Genomic DNA, 16145 nt, shown 5'->3' with positions numbered 1-16145 from the left:
ATATATTATTATTATTATTATTATTATTATTATTATTATTAATAATAATAATAATAATAATAATAATAATAATAAAAAATAGTTTAGCATTCAGTTCCCATATTGGTCAATCAGCTACTTGAAAGAATGCTGGACTAGATTAGCATTTGATCTGATTTAGTATGGCTCTTCTTATGTTCTTATCTTTAAGATATGGCACTAAGAATCTCTTGATGGTTCCATGATTCATTAGGATGGTGGTCAAGCTTTTTTTGATGCAGTATAACAGGTCCAACATGACCCTTTTAAACAGCAGTTGTTGCTTTTTGGATGAATTTTTATACCTGACTGTTGCTTCCTAAATAACACTAGACTTTTGGTTGTAAATTTGTCCCTTTATCTTTTTATTCTTTTTTTTAATTATTATTTTAGAGTGTATTATACATTATCAAGTTGTACATTGAGAAACCCAATGTAAATTATTTAACAAATAAATCCATGTCCCCCCCAACCCCCACAGCCATGTTCTCTTCTAATAGGCACAACAATATCATGTTTTTAGGACAGCAAATAATGATTCTTTTAACATACTCTTTCAAACTGAAGTTTCTGCTCTGTGGATTCAATAGGATTCTGGAAGCAAGAATACTACATACTGTCCCAAGCAGGACAATCCTATACATGCCTACTTAGACATAAGCTCTACTGAGTCCAATGAGATTACTCCCAGGTAAGTGTGCCCAGGATTGCAGCCTTCATAAAAAAATCTTGCAGTTACATAAGACACAGTGGTCTGTTTGATCATGCAAATCAGCCCAATGTAAACTTGAAGACACCACTACTGATTAGTTCTAGTACTCTACATAAAATTCTAGGGACTGGTATTGCTGTAATGTAGCTGACCATTAACTCTGATTAACTATGACATGGGGTATAGCTAGATGAGTGGGGTGGAGGGCGATGATCTCGCGATTTTATGATCGCGAGATTGTTGCCCTAGTCTACGCTCAGTGTGCAACGTCCCAAGGAGAAGAGGACGTCACGCCTGCTATTTTTTGGTGTGTTTTTAATCGGAGAGAAGTGCAGGAGCACTCCTGCGCAAAATGTGAGTTTTTTAAGAAAAAACCCTCTTGCTCCCCCCACCCAATCCTCGATGGGCACAGAGCTCCTGAGGAGCTCCGTGCCCCATCCCCCCGCAGTTACTTGCGAGGAGCCAAGGCATACCAGCGACAATGGGCCACACGTTCTGCAGTCTTGGGATCATCCTGAAACTGCAGAAAAATTGGGAAAATGGGTAGGGCACAGGGACACACAGGGATGATCCAAGGGCGATCCCCGGGATAAGCCCTCATCTAGCCATGCCCATAGGATTGGGATCAGGCTGTGTTATCATTAGTTCCTCATCCTCTCAACCCTTAACATTTGAAACCATGCAAAAACTAGATTAGAAGCACACCCAGGTTAAAATTAACCGTGCTAACATTGGTGCAGACATAACTCCAAGCCACAGTTAAGGGCAGTGAGGGTTGAGTGAGGGGAATTTATATATATGAGTGCAACACTGAGAAGAGGGAACATGTAATGCCACAGTCTATTTACAGCTCTTTACCATGGTTAATGACTCGTTACTATTATGTTTATGCCAACCCTGCACATATCTATATTCTTCCATTTCTAAGCACTTTGCAAATGCTAAGAGCTGTCAGAATATCACCACTATATACACTTACCAAGAATTTCATCAAAGATCTTGTATAAGCCAGGAACAAAGGTAATCTCTCTACAATTCATTCCTATATCTTCATCAAACACCCACATCAGCTATATGTAAAGAAAATAAAAGTTTACTTTACTAAACTGTGAAGAAATATTTACTGTCATGATTTTTCATAGAATATATTTTAAATCCCCAGTATTGATTTGCCTATATCATTCCCTTATGTATATATCCACAAAAATACTTTTAGGCTAACATATGGTAATAAACAAAGATAAAAATCACTTAATATTTTCACTGACATTGCTAGAGATACCTCCTTTTAATAAAGAGAAAAATGGGAATTACCTGAGTTAAAGGTTCCACTGAACCAATATATGTGTCAGGTCGGAGAAGAATATGCTCAAGTTGAGTCTTTTTCTGATAAACTCTCTCAACAGACAACTTCTTTGAATCATTTTTATTCGTGTGTTCAGGTTCTTCTTTTTTTGAAGCATTGTTCTGATTATCAAACAGCGTCTAAAAAAAAGTATAAACAATAACTAAACTATACAGATTCATTACAACTGAACGTATAAGTTTCTACAACCATAAACAAGCCTTGTCCAGGAAAAAATACCTGCATCTTTCTAGTTCTGCCTTATCTGAAGTCTTTGAAAAGTAACAGTGTATATTTAGTTACCATTACAAAAATGATACAACCCTAAGGGGCACTTTTTCATGTGTAGTTGACATGTCCCAATATTATTAGTTTTGATATTAAGGTTTTTTATGATCCAGGAATTAATCTGCCTCTTTTACCTATTGTCCACATTTGGTTGGGGATTTTTTACATTTTTCTGAACAGGAGACACACTGTACATGCCATAAAACAAGCTTTTGAAAGCTTCTGTAGTTTCAAAAGAGGGCTATCATGAGGGGTTAGCTCTATGTCAATGAGCCTTAAGGACCCTTGTACTCATACATTCTCAATGTGCAACAATCATAGTTGTTGTTTAGCCCAAACCAACAAATTATGGTTTGCTGAATAAAATTGTTGCACCACACATGGAGGAGACTTAAGCATGGGGCTCTTCAAAGGGCTAGTTCAAATAGTGCAAAATTATGGATTGTCTTTACTTCTAAACTAATTATTATTATTATTATTTATTTATTTATATAGCACCATCAATGTACATGGTGCTAAACCAGAGAGTTGAGAACAGCTGTTCCTTAAGTGTAAACCTAAAGTCATTAGTTATTTGGATCTTAGGATCCCAACCTCTGCCCCAACTATCAGTAAACAGATTAACAGTAGGACAAAAACAAACAGCATGAATAGCTTTACAAGGCCTGGGATATTGCCGACACTATGAAACTGACTTGTACAGGACTCTGGAAAGCAGACAAAACCTGAGCAATTTCCAGGCTAGATGGCAACTATTTATCATGTTTTAGAATTCCAGACTGTACCAATACCCCTATTTTTCCACAATGTTACATTCTTCTGCGACGAAGTATTTAGTTCTCACGTTTTATATTGTTTCATTCTGATTATTTACAATGTCTTACATGCCGTAACTTTAAGACCACAAAATAACAAAACAAACAAATCTGTTCTAGTGTTGTCAGCACTACCTTTATGGCATGCAAGACCGTATTAGAATTCTTTGTTGGTTAGTTTTCTCTTAGTGCAAAGAAAGTAAAGCAAGCCTGGAAGATAACCATCTCTTCCCCTTCCAGATTAAAGAAATAGAGAGAGGGAAGAGCTATCCATAATGACAGATTACTTGCCAAGACTGATCTATTCCGGCAGGCCTATCCAGTGAAATTTTAGAATGTTTTCAAGATGTTTTAATCATGTATGATATGTTTTTAATAATTTTTAATGTGTATTTTATATCATGTTTTTATACTGCTTGTTTTGTACTTTGAATGGTTTTAGTTTTTGTGAACCGCCCAGGGAGCTTCAGCTGTTGGGCAGTATAAAAATGTAATAAATAATAATAATAAACTGCTAAGGCTAGACCATAGTGGTGCAGTTGTAGTCCTTATTCATAATGCAGTGCATGACACATTTCATTCAACATAGGTGCTTATGTATATGAAATGTAAAACAGAAACATCTACAAATATAGCTACTGCATGGATGATTACAATACAACTCCTCCATGTGCAAAGCAAAACACTGGTCAGAGGTTCTAGTTAGAACATGTATACAACCAAGGCACTGCTACTTGAAAAGCAATAGGCGGGAGCAGCTTTTAGGAGTTATATCAAAAACGTAACTGAGTGCTCCCTTCCTTGAAACAGAACTTTGGACAGTGTGATCCATGCTGCTGTCATTTCTGTGTTTAATTTCTGTGTACTATAATACATTCTAAGCAAGGTTTTCCTTGAAGATAGCATAAAAATTACGGGTATTTTAAAAGACTGCAGGAGGTGTAAAATACTTGCAGGAATAGGAAAATGGGAACACTTAGAACTTGAATTTGTACTTCTGAGTTAGTTTTTTGTTAGTCCTGGAACCGTTATTCAAAGTGTTGGTTCTTACCTTTAAAGCCTCCCCTGATGGCCTGGTGTAATACCCCAAGAAGCAACTCTTCCTATATGAACCCCTTCCAAACACAGGCCTTACACAGAATAATCTCTCTGAGGGAGAAAAGCGTGACAGCTCATAATAGGACTGTGTCTACTATTGTCCCAAGGCTGTGAAACCTAATCCTTGAAGTGCTGTTGTAAGTTAATGTTAAGTTTTAGGGCCTGTTCAGAAGACACCTTAAACCATGGCTTTAACCACGGTGGTTAAGCCAGAAAGCTGGGCTATGTTCAGAACACACCTTAAACTATGGCTTTAACAATGGTGAATAAGCCTTTTTGCTTTACTCACCATGGTTAAAGCCATAGTTTAAGGTGTCTTCTGAACACAGCCCGGCTTTCTGGCTTAACCACTGTGGTTAAAGCCATGGTTTAAGGTGTCTTCTGAACAGGGCCAATGAAAGGTACACAAGGTGTTGTTTCAGCAGTCTTTTGAGACTCAGGGACAGATGCTGCTGTTACTGCATTGATGTGTTATGATCAGCTATTTCTTTGAGTGGTATCTGAGCTTATATATTTAAGTGCCTCAAAGACTCTGATGAGATAGGGTACAGATTTTAAAAATATAATAAAAGAGTTGCTGCCTCACTATTCTTACTTCTAATTGCCTAATACCACCCAAACAATAACTTTTTAAAAACTTTTTTAAATTTTTTTTTTAATTAAACAGTTGGGTATAGTACTGATGGATATGTTACATTTTTAATTCAGAAAGCTGTCACAATCCTAAGCACACTTACTTCAAGTGGGATGCACATCCACTTGACATGCATAGGTTTAAATTGAAATCTGTAAAATAGGCGTTTCTGAACACAGGAGACACTTTTACTCATGTTTGGCAGCATTTGCTCCCAAATTATAATATTGTGAAGAGATAATTATAAGAGATAATGATCTTAGTGAAATCACATTTTATTGCAATGTAAACATACTGGGCTGAATCCATTTTAGTATGGAAGAGTAGACCCACTGTCATTAACAGGACTTCAGTTAGTTACTAACTGAAAGCCTATTGATTTCAATGTGTTCACTCTAAGAATGACTAAAACAGGATCCAGCCCACTATATTCTGAAGTTCATGATTCAAACACTTTACAACACTGCAGGGAGATAAGCCACTTAATTTTGCTACATATAATGAAAGCTATGGGTATCACATGGCATCTGAGCAACAGATAATTATAAAATGAAATATAATTAGTGTTAGTCTCTCACTTGGTTGACAATTAAATTTCATAAAGACCTGAAACATCATGGCAATAATCGTAGTGTGGTCTGAAACATTGGTGCCATTGCCTACACATGACCACCATGATTTATAGTACTATGTCTTTTTTACTGATCAATTGTAAGCCACTCCGAGAGCCTTTTTGGCTGAGGTGCAGGATAAAAATATTCTAAATAAATAAATATGGAACAGATGACTGAGATTAGAATCTCAAATTATAGGTTCTCTGAATTACATACACTGGAAAAAGTGCAGAAAAAGACAACTAAAGTTATCAAGGGGTTGCAGCAACTCTTCTATGAAGAAAGGTTACAACAGGGGTGTGTGTGTTTAGCTTTAAAAAATGGTAAAGGGAGACACAATATACAGAATTTTGCATGCTGTGGAGAAAGTGGATAGGGAGCCTTTCCTGCACCCCCCCCTTAATACTAGAACCTGAGGTCAGTCCCATGATGATGAATGGTGGAACATTCAGGACCAATAAAAGGAATACTTCTTCACAAAGCACATAAACTATAGAATTCACTTCCACAAGATGTAATGATGGCCACCAATTTGGATGACTTTAAAGGGGGATTCGACAAATTCTCGGAGGATAAGGCTATCGAAGGCTACTAGTTCTGATGACTATACATTACCTCAAGTATCAGAAACAGTATGCCTAAATATAAGTTGCTGGAGAACCTGTGTGGGAGAGTGCTGCTGCACTCATGTTGTCCTTGTGGGTTTCTCATGGGCAGCTGGTGAACAGAATGCTATACTAGATGGACCTTAGTCTGATCCAACATGGCTCTTCTAATGTTCTTATGGAATCCTTTAAATACCTTTGCCCTACACATTCCTTGCATGCAAGTCTATCTTTGGGCACAGATATCAACTGGGTATATGCACATGTAAAGGAATAGAACTGTCCTGTTATATTTAATTTCCTCTCATGGAACAGGGCATTACCAGTCCATGGCAGCAACACAAGGAGAAGTTATTAGGCTATCTTCAGCTGCCAGTAACCATGGTGGATTAAATCATCCACTGTTCCATCAATTTGTAAATTAGGTACAGCTTTGGACTTAGTTTCTCTACCAGATATATTGCTTACATGTGTCCAATACATCAGGGATACATTATTTGATGTTTCTGACAAAAAAAGGCCAAGTGAGACTTAACAGTGGCTTTCCCTTCTATGAGAGGCAGCATGGATCAAATCAAGCATGCCTACATGAATATTTGCTCAGTTTCTGCATTCTGGGTACATGCTATTCTAACCTAATGACAGCTGATTTAATACAATGCCTAATACTGGCATGCTGTGTAGAAACGTTGAACTTGAGAGTTGGAAAAAAGATCTCACATAGGGGACATAATCAAAACCCTTATTTTTGTACAAATCTCCTAGCTTCAAATGTCTTTAGTATGGCAAGGGAAAATAGTTGCACTAGGAAAGCTAAAGTTGATGAAGGTGCTCAAGTGTATACATTTAAGGCTTATGTGTTCTTTATAGAATTATACTGTCACCAATTAACCCTCTCTTTAACATGCTAGAAATGGCAACCTGGGTGAAGATATGAAAGAGATTAGAACAGGTACCTCCCCTTGGAGATATAGATCATTAAGTCATACACACACAGAACCGTCCATGACAAAATCTAGTGTGAATCTTCTCCACTTTAAACTTTAATAAAAAGAAACAGTTTACTCAGTTTCCACAATTTATTCAGAAATTTTATTTTAGAACAGAACATATTTTAGCCACACAGACAGAGAATTATATTTTTGTACTGTTAAGCTTTATTAGTGTGAAAACACATAACAGCACAATCCTATCCATGTTTCGACAGATGCTGGGAACTGTAGGATTTTTTTCTTTCTAAGCATGCATAGAATTACACCCTTAGCCACCATACACAATTTAGAAGGAAATTTGTTTTATTACAGAAATTATAACTCTGTTTTACAAGGTGTTATAAAGAACTTCTAAAAGTCCTATTATATATGCAGTCATAACAAAAAGTTCTATTTTCCAAATATGCAAGTCAAATGGTTCAAATTTTTCAGAAACTGCATTAGCGTCCACTATCCCAAATACAACATGCCCATTTCCATCACCTCTGCCGTGGCTGGTGGGAGAGGCGGATTTGCGGGTAGGGTGGACCCGGAAGCCTTATGTGGCCGGCCTGACATCAGTTGGCTCCGTGTACAGGTTTTTTGCCTACTCCATACTGGAACTAAATCTTAGTGGAGGGTAAGATAAATAGGTCAATTGGCACAGGGGCAAAGAGTGTGGGAAATTTAGGAGATGGAATAGAAATTGGTGGGCACTCTGGCACCTTTATAGTGACTGGCAAATCTGGAAGCTTGCTCCTCAAGGGTTATGTGGCCCTTCGTGCCATGATATGGTTTGCCTTTGGGGACCTTGTCTCATTTACTCGGGGTTCCGTGGCCCCAGGTGGGGATGAAGCAAGTAGGTCTCCCCACACTTGCAATGGAGTGAGGCCTAAGAGAGGGGCTTCTGAGGAAGGCTACACTAATTAATATTAGCAACCCAAAGAACTTGGGCATGATATGCTGACAACCACTCATCTCTTTCAACAGAGTTCAGCTCTCTCCCACTGAGTTTGTTAGGTCACCTTCATTTTCGCTGTCAATACTTATTCATTCCATTCCACACTGAAATACAGATCTATTTCAGTAACATATATGTATTCTCTCATATAACTGCAAGGGATAATTACTCAAAAAACATTAATTGCAACTTTGAAACAGCAAAGCTTGCCCAATATTGTGTTTGCAATTGGCAACCATTCATTGTTACTCATGAACTTATGAAACAGAAACTTTTCCAAGAAAAAATAAAGCACTGGAATTTTCTTCTGGAAAATGATCCACCCCATATCACTGTGTGTCTGTATGATCAAACATAAACTGAAATAAGCTGAGATATGCACATGACTTCCAAACAAGACAGAACATGGAAGCCAAAACCTGACTTCTTTGGATACTGTTGCACCATGTCCTGCTTGTTCATCCCTGGCCGATGGCTGGTTAGCCACAGTGTGAACAGAGTGCTGGACTAGATGGACCCTTAGTCTGACCCAGCATGGCACTTATGTTCTTAATGCCATAATTATTTTATTCATATGCTAGAGGAACCTATGATTAACTATGGCTTCTTTGCTTCACCATTCACACAAAGGCGGAAGAAAAGTGTGTCCATACTAGGCCTTTTCCTCAGATTGTGATTCACAACATACTAGGAAAGGTTGGTGAAGTTCACACATCATTCCAAATAGTGTCCCCAAGTTCCACTTTCAGATTTGAGGTTAAGACTTTCCTCTTTGCCCAGGCATATGGCAGCACATCTTAATCACCCACATGTTTAGTTTTTTTAATGGTTTTTAATGCTTTATGTGTGTATGTTCTGTGTTTTAGAATTTTAAATTTTGTATACTCGTTTTTATCTCAATTTTAGAATTTCTGTAAACCGCCCAGAGAGCTCTGGCTATGGGGGTGGTATATAAGTGTAATAAATAAATAAATGGGGCTAGTCTGGAAAACGTTTTCAACAATGTTCCCTGAAAACTAGCTAGTATGCATAGCTAACTGGAAATATTGGGCAGAATCCTATAGCATGCTTATGCCCCCCCATTGACTTCCTTTTGTAGGTGGTGGGTTCCGCCAGTTCCATTGTGCAAGAGGGGCCCGCAAGGGAGATCAAGGCCAGATCTACACCAAGTAAGATATAACACTTCGAAAACAGTTTGAAAACGACCTGAACATTTATCAAAACTGCTATAAACCATTATAAATCTGTAGTGTAGATCCTGCCTTAGTGCTTCCTAGGGGAAGCCCTGAAACTAGCGGAAACACTCATTTCTAGAAGGAGGCTGATCTTCCAGAAACAAGCGTTTGCGCTTGTTTCAGGTTGCCCTAGAAGTGTTAAGTTGCTATTGCGCAAGCAGTGAGGGCTGCCTGTGCAACAAAATTGGTCGGATGGTAGAGAATTGATGGGGCCTAAGCATCCCATTGGATTTTGCCCATTTACTTTTAAGTGGACCTGCCGATTGTTTGCAGCCTATTGTTTCAAATAGCAAGCATATCGATCTTTAAGTTGATCTACTCATGAGAAGGTGGGTTCCATTGCCATAGAAAGCAGCAGCCCTTCTTCGCTCATAGATCTACTTGTGTGATCCAATTGACTCCTTGACAAAGCAGACTGGGGCATTTTACACAAATATCTGTTGTTCTCTTTGCAAACATCAATTGCTCCTACAGAAAAAACACCACAAGAATGACGAACAGTTTGCCATTGTCATAAAAACACACAGTCCAGTGCTGAAATGGACCTAGCCTTCTTATTAGTGAAGACTCAAGTATTTTATAAGTAATCTTAGTATCCCTTAGTTTAATGTGTGGTTGACACTATTTATAAATACATTTTCTAGGACACATATATGATCTGCTATTGTATCAATTTAGAAAGAAACAGCAACACCAAGACTCTCTTTCCTTTACAAGAAAACTGGGAGTACAAAAACTTTTTTTTTCCAGAGGAAGAGTCCAAATAAAATTAGGGTACTATTTTTTTATTGGTACATGAACCTCCAGAACATGACAAAGTTGCTTTGAAAAAGAAGCTGGTGCTTTGCTACCATACTGCTTGTGTTGCCTTTTCTTGCCAGTTACATTAAGGAAGTGACCCTAGTTTGAACTCTCTGCTGAACAAGAGAAATAGAAGTAAATTAGTGATTGGCTAAGAGACCTATATCTATTCAACTTTCTCCTCCCTGTTAGGGTCTTTCCAGAAAGAAAAGGGATTTCTTTCAACTGGGCTAGAAGAGCATCTCACAACCTCTAATTTTAACACCTTGACTTAGGCAGTTTGCTCTTAAAACACACCTGCTCAGGATTATTTAACTCTCTCCTTCCCACTAACTCTAGATTTACCCTATTATAGTTTCATATCAATATCTAAAATATTATCCTTTAATGATTTACTTATTCTGTAGGAGGTGATAGGAACGGAGCTACAAAACCATTCACCCTCTTACATTTTTTATATAAAGATCTAAAATGCTATCCTCTCTTGATTTACTTATTTTAGAGCAGAAGACGGAGATGAAGTTACAAAAACATGTACCCACAGGTCACAAAGCAAAAGCTTTTAGAATACTGGAAAATCCTTTTCACATGTGAACTCTGCATTGGTCCAGATGGAGACAGCTTCCTTTCCACCTGCTAGTTCAACACTAACCTTTAATTTGTCTGAATCCTTCCCCTCTGGATAATCAGAGGAAGGGGGCTTCACTCTCTCTTCTTACCAGATCAACTCAAATAAAACAGGCATGTAATCCATACCTTTCAGTCAAGCACAACGACTAAAAGCAAGAGCCACTAAAACAAGTGGATGCCTCATGCCTTCATTCACTCTGAAGTAACAAACCTTGCAGGCCACACTCGCCAAAACCTAACATGTGAGCTTCTCCATGCTACCAAAGCCACGACTCCCATCGCCTCTACTCTCTTCCTGGAAACCCCAACTCATCTCGTACCTCTTCAAGATAGCAACCTCTCATTGCTTTCATGCATCCCTATCCCCATCCTCCACCCCAACAAGCATCTTTGCTCCTCCATTATTCCCCCGAGGCCTTCCGCCTCCCGTTTCAGGCTAGGCCTGTTAAGAAAGCACCAACAGCGGGGAGAGAAGAAATAGAGAGAAAATACCAGGCAACTTACCACCCAGGTTAGACCCCCGCTGCCGCCTCCTGCGCCGCCTCCTGCGCCGCCACCACCTCCACCTCCTCCTCCTCCTCCACCGCCGCCGCCGCCGCCGCCTCCTGATTTTGCCATTTTTTTGGCCTTTGCCTCAGTATAAATAGTTGTAAATATAAAAGGCTAAAAAAAGAAAATGTGGGGTGGGGGAAGGGGGAGAAGGCACCCCTGGCCGGCACAAGACTGCAAACCCACTCGCACCCTTCTCTCATGCACCGCAGATTCGAGGGGGGGGGGAGGCGCGGGGGGCCGGGTGTCCTTCTACACAAGAGAAAGATCTCTCCCCATCCAGCGCGCGCCCACACACACTCAAGCGAGCCCCAAGGTTCCCCTCACGCTAATGCGCGCGCGCGCACACACATTCGCACAACGAGACGAATCCCCCCCGTTCTTACAGACCCTCACTCTTGTCTTGCGGCGCGCGCGCGCGCGCACTCATACAGCGCGAGCCCCTTCCACCTCTTCGCTCCGTCGCACGCGCGCGCGTCCCCCCCCACACATACAGCTGCCTTCAAGCTGCTACCGTGCGCGCGCGCGCGCGCGCCCAGAACACCTCACCCTCACCACCACCACCCACCCACTTCTTCCTCCCTGTCTCTAGCTCGCGTTTAGGGCCACAGACGTTTAATTCATGCTGGAGCTGGTTTAAAACCAATCTTTAAAAATTAAAAAAAAAACCGGCCAGCGCCTGAAGAGAGCGACTAGAAACCGGCCCGTGAGGGCCCAGGTTACGTCGCAGATTATTTTAAAAAAGAAAAAAAGAAGCAGCTGCTGTTCCGGTGCCGCTCTCGACGTTAACGTTGGGCGTCGTCGTAGGCAGACCCGGCTTGGGGGCCTCGTCCGCAAGAAGCTGAGGAGGCGTCTGCTGCCCCTCCCCCCCCCGCAAGGTGGTTTCAAACGGGCCAGAGCCCGAGGAACCAGGATTTAAAAGGCTGCCCGGCCCAACCTCCACCAGTTCCCTGCCCGCGCCGAGGCCCAAACCCTCAGACAATAACTGCGCTGCCCCCGTCCGGCATAACCACCGCAGCCACCAAACCCTCCCTCCCTCTCCCTCCGCCATCCAATGACAGGCGAGAGGCTGCCGCGCAGTTCGCGTCTTCAACCAATCATTAAAAAGAAACCCTCAAACTGGTGTGCCTACGTCACCGCATGTGGCAACAGCAGAACAGACTCTCTGCTGGAATCGTTGTGGTTCCCCCAATTGTAGTTGAATCGAGGCTATGGAGCCGAGGTAGAAGAGAAGACGAGGAGGAGCTGCCGCCGCCGCCAGGACGAGGGTGTCTGGTTCAGGTCAAGGAGAAAGCCCGATCGCACGCAGGGTTAGGCGCGCTCTTTTCCATGGAAATTAGGTACGCCTGACTCTGCATTTGATATTTACACTGAGGACACCGCCCCCCACTCCAACACACACAACCAGAAGCATTTCCCCCGACGTTAGACTCTGGTACCAGGGTCGAGTGAACTGCATAATTATTAGGCTCGCACTTTCACTTTCTCTATTGCCAGCTTTTTCATAATACAACAATACAACGAACGAGAATGTTCATTATTTCCAACATTCGTAGGCTGCTTTTTCTATTCAAAACAGTTTACATAAAAGAAAAAGAAAAACCAAACAGCAATAGCAGCAAGGACTTTTAAAACTTAAATGCAGGCGCAAATACGATAACATTAAAGAGGAGGGTAAAAGAACGATTACTACTAATATTTATTTATTTATTTATTTATTACCCGCCTCTCCCTCTGGATCGAGGTGGGGAACAACAGAATACAAAAATATTATAAAATACATAAAACTGATTAAAACATATAAAACCAATACATTGTTAAAAGACTTCTTAAAATTTGACTGGGTAGGCCTGCCGGAAGAGATCAGTCTTTGTAGCTTTTTTATATTCAGAAAGACTGTTGAGTTGATGGATCTCTCCCGGCAGGCCATTCCACAATCTGGGAATGGCAGAAGAGAAGGTCCTCTGGGTAACAGTTATCAATCTAGTTTTTGCTGGCTGAAGTAAATTCTTCCCAGAGGACCTGAGTGTGCAGGGCGGATTGTACGGGAAAAGGCGATCCTGCAGGTAACCAGGATCCAAACCATGTAAGGCTTTAAAAACTTTATACTCCTCTCAGAAACTAATTGGCAGCCAGAGTAGTGATTTTAAAGCTGGTGTAATATGGTCACCCTTAGATGTACTGGTGACAAACCTTGCTGCCATATTTTGCACTAGTTGAAGTTTCCGGACTAGGCACAAAGGTATGTAGAGTGCATTGCAGAAGTCGAGCCTCAAAGTTACCAGCGAGTGCATTGCCATCTTTAGGAATTCCAACTCTAGAAAGGGACGCAGCTGGCATAACAGCTGAAGCTGATAGTAGGCACTCCTGGCCATTGCATATATCTGAGCTGTCATTTGGAGCAACGGATCCAGGAGCACCCCCAAGCTGCGAACCCATCCAGAACTGGTTGACATACCTCCAAACCCTATTTATTAAAAAAAAAAAAAGGTTCTTTTAACTTGTCTCCTCAATTTTAGTAGGATTGGTGCCTCCTTTACTTGTTGAGCATTCCACAAACAGCACCACCACTGAAAAATCCTCTGGTCTCGTCTCATCTGTCAGGAGAACTTGAAGAAGGGTCTTTGATGCAGATCCTGAACTTCAGGCAGAAGAAAATGGTCCTTTAGTTATTTGGTCTCTCAGGCCATTTAGAGCTTTAAAGGCTTAGAACCAGCCCCAGGAACTGGACCCAGGAAATCACTGAAATACAGCGCAGGTCTTTTCTGTTCAGTCTTGCATGGTCAGAGGATAGTCCTAATCAAAAGTCTAGCTGCTGTGTGCCTCCTGAACCAGATGATTTCTGAATCATTAGGGTACCAGGTGACCCAGAAAACCCCGACGATCTCTGGAAAAATGGGGGTTCTCCAGGGCAACTGGGGCAGGGCTCCAATTCACTGGGGAAAAGGCCCAGAAAGGACGTGTTCCCAGACCTCCAGGAATGCATCCTCCAGCCCCCACTCCCAGCGCTGATCTGGCCTTCTCCTTGACTGGCGCGAGTGCACCAGCCAAGGAGAAGGCCAGAATTGGCCCTGGGAGGGCCTAGAACAACGTGTTCCCGGACCTCTGGGAACACATCCTCCACCCCACCCCCCGAGCGCCGATCTGGCCATCTCCTTGGCTGGCGGGATCGCATCAGCTAAGGAGAAGGCCCGGATCGGTGCTCTGAGGAATAAGAAGCAAGTAGGAGATAAGACTGAGGTGTGTGTGAGAGAGAACGTATGGGCACATGGGGTGCCTGGTTGTTTGAATGGATGTGTATGTGCTTGTGTTTTGGAGTGGGTGATCCTGTGTGTGTGTGTGTGTGCGTGCTGGCAGTGTGTGTCTGTACTGATGTCTGAATGGGATGCCTGGTTGTTTGAATGGGTGTGCGTGTGCATGTGTTTTGGAGTGGGTGATTCTGAGTGTGTGTGTGTTTGTGTGCTGGCAGTGTGTGAGTGTATTGATGTGATGATGTCTGAATGGGAATGCCTGATTGTTTGACTATGAATGGATGCATGTGCATGTTCGCAGTATGTGAGGGGCGGGAGAGGGCTGTAGTTTTCTTTGTGTGAGTTGGGGGCATGATTTGGAGGTGATATTCCTATTAAATAATGCATTTTGACCCATAGACCTTCCTCTTCAATTTGTTTGATATAATTGGCATGATGTATATTTTGTAAAAATTGCTGATAATTGTTCATCCTTCTTAAAAATATTTTTTAAAATTAACAGGGTTGCCATTATCATCATCATCATCATCATCATTATTTATCTCTCTTTTCTTGCTCGTGGTGGTTTTTCTAGATTAACATGATGGGATTTGCCAAGTCATGCTATCTTTTACTGATTCAGAAATTTCCTGACTATTGAACATGTTTTAAGTATGACTGCTTTCTGGATGTTGGTGTGCATGTATTTTGGTAGGCCTAATTTCTGAAGGTTTTCTGTAAAAAAAATTTTTTTAAATGATGTGATGCTGGTGACGTAATTAACAGAATTATTGCAACTTTTTCTTGTTGCCATAGTTCTTTAACTTCCATAGCCAGTGGTGTATATTTTCTCTCTTTTCCTCTTCCTTTTCTGCAACATTTTTGTCATTAGGTATAGTATGTCAATGAGGTAGGTGTGTTTTTCTTGGTTGTTTTTTACTGTTAAGTCTGGTTGAAGTTGAAACAAGCTAAGAGGTGCTAACCTTTAGTCCATTTTGTTCTATGGCTAATGTTTGCAGGGTAATAGTAGTTTATACTCTTTCTGAATGCTTGGTTGCTTGTTTGTTGTACTAGATTTTTCTGTTCTTGTCAACTGCTTCATTTGTTCACTGGTAGCAATATGCTGAATCTGTGAGTATGGATATGAGGCAGGTGATGGGGAAAGAGTGTTAAATGTTAGGAAAGGTTAGACTATGGTCATCCAGTGAAGGACTTGCAGTCAGAAAAATTTGAGGGAAGGGGAGACTGTATCACACAGAGTATAGCAAAATCTTCAAAGTACAGCAAAAGCTACAAAAGTAGGAATGAGTGCAATTAATTTCAGATACATTGAATCTCACTTGTTCTTTATTCCAGTGATTTTAACATTAAGATGTTATGTAGAACAGGTTTGTCATAATTGTGTGCTGTGAAATCAGACATGTGACCAAGGCCATGTTTAGGTGGGCACACCCCCTTGGGGGCTGGGCATGTTGGTGTGCATGCCCCCTTGGGGGCAACCATGTTGTCCTCCTTTTTGGTTTCCAAACTATGGTCATCCTATGAATCTTATTCAAGAGCAGCCCCACATATAACACAATACAGTAATCTAACCTGGAAATTACAAGAGCATGGATAACTGTAGAAACACTATCCCAGT

At 41.1% G+C, this 16145-nt stretch overlaps 1 protein-coding gene across 2 annotated transcripts in view; it reads right to left on the bottom strand.

The window, feature by feature from the left end:
* The window catches only part of TOP2B (DNA topoisomerase II beta), a 51454-nt gene extending 39726 nt beyond the window's left edge, over nt 1-11728 (bottom strand). For both annotated transcript variants that reach the window (XM_063128097.1, XM_063128106.1), the window contains exons 1-3: nt 11232-11728; nt 2045-2215; nt 1710-1800 (exon numbers count right to left, since the gene is read on the bottom strand). In XM_063128097.1, the coding sequence (XP_062984167.1) occupies nt 1710-1800; nt 2045-2215; nt 11232-11345 (376 nt within the window). In that variant the 5' untranslated portion in view covers nt 11346-11728. The remainder of the gene's footprint in view (nt 1-1709; nt 1801-2044; nt 2216-11231) is intronic.
* Nucleotides 11729-16145: the final 4417 nt, after the last annotated feature.

This window comes from Elgaria multicarinata, chromosome 1 (assembly GCF_023053635.1).
Source record: "Elgaria multicarinata webbii isolate HBS135686 ecotype San Diego chromosome 1, rElgMul1.1.pri, whole genome shotgun sequence".
NCBI lineage: Eukaryota > Metazoa > Chordata > Lepidosauria > Squamata > Anguidae > Elgaria > Elgaria multicarinata.
Note: the sequence above shows the minus strand (reverse complement) of the source record. Positions and strands in the feature narration are given on the sequence as shown.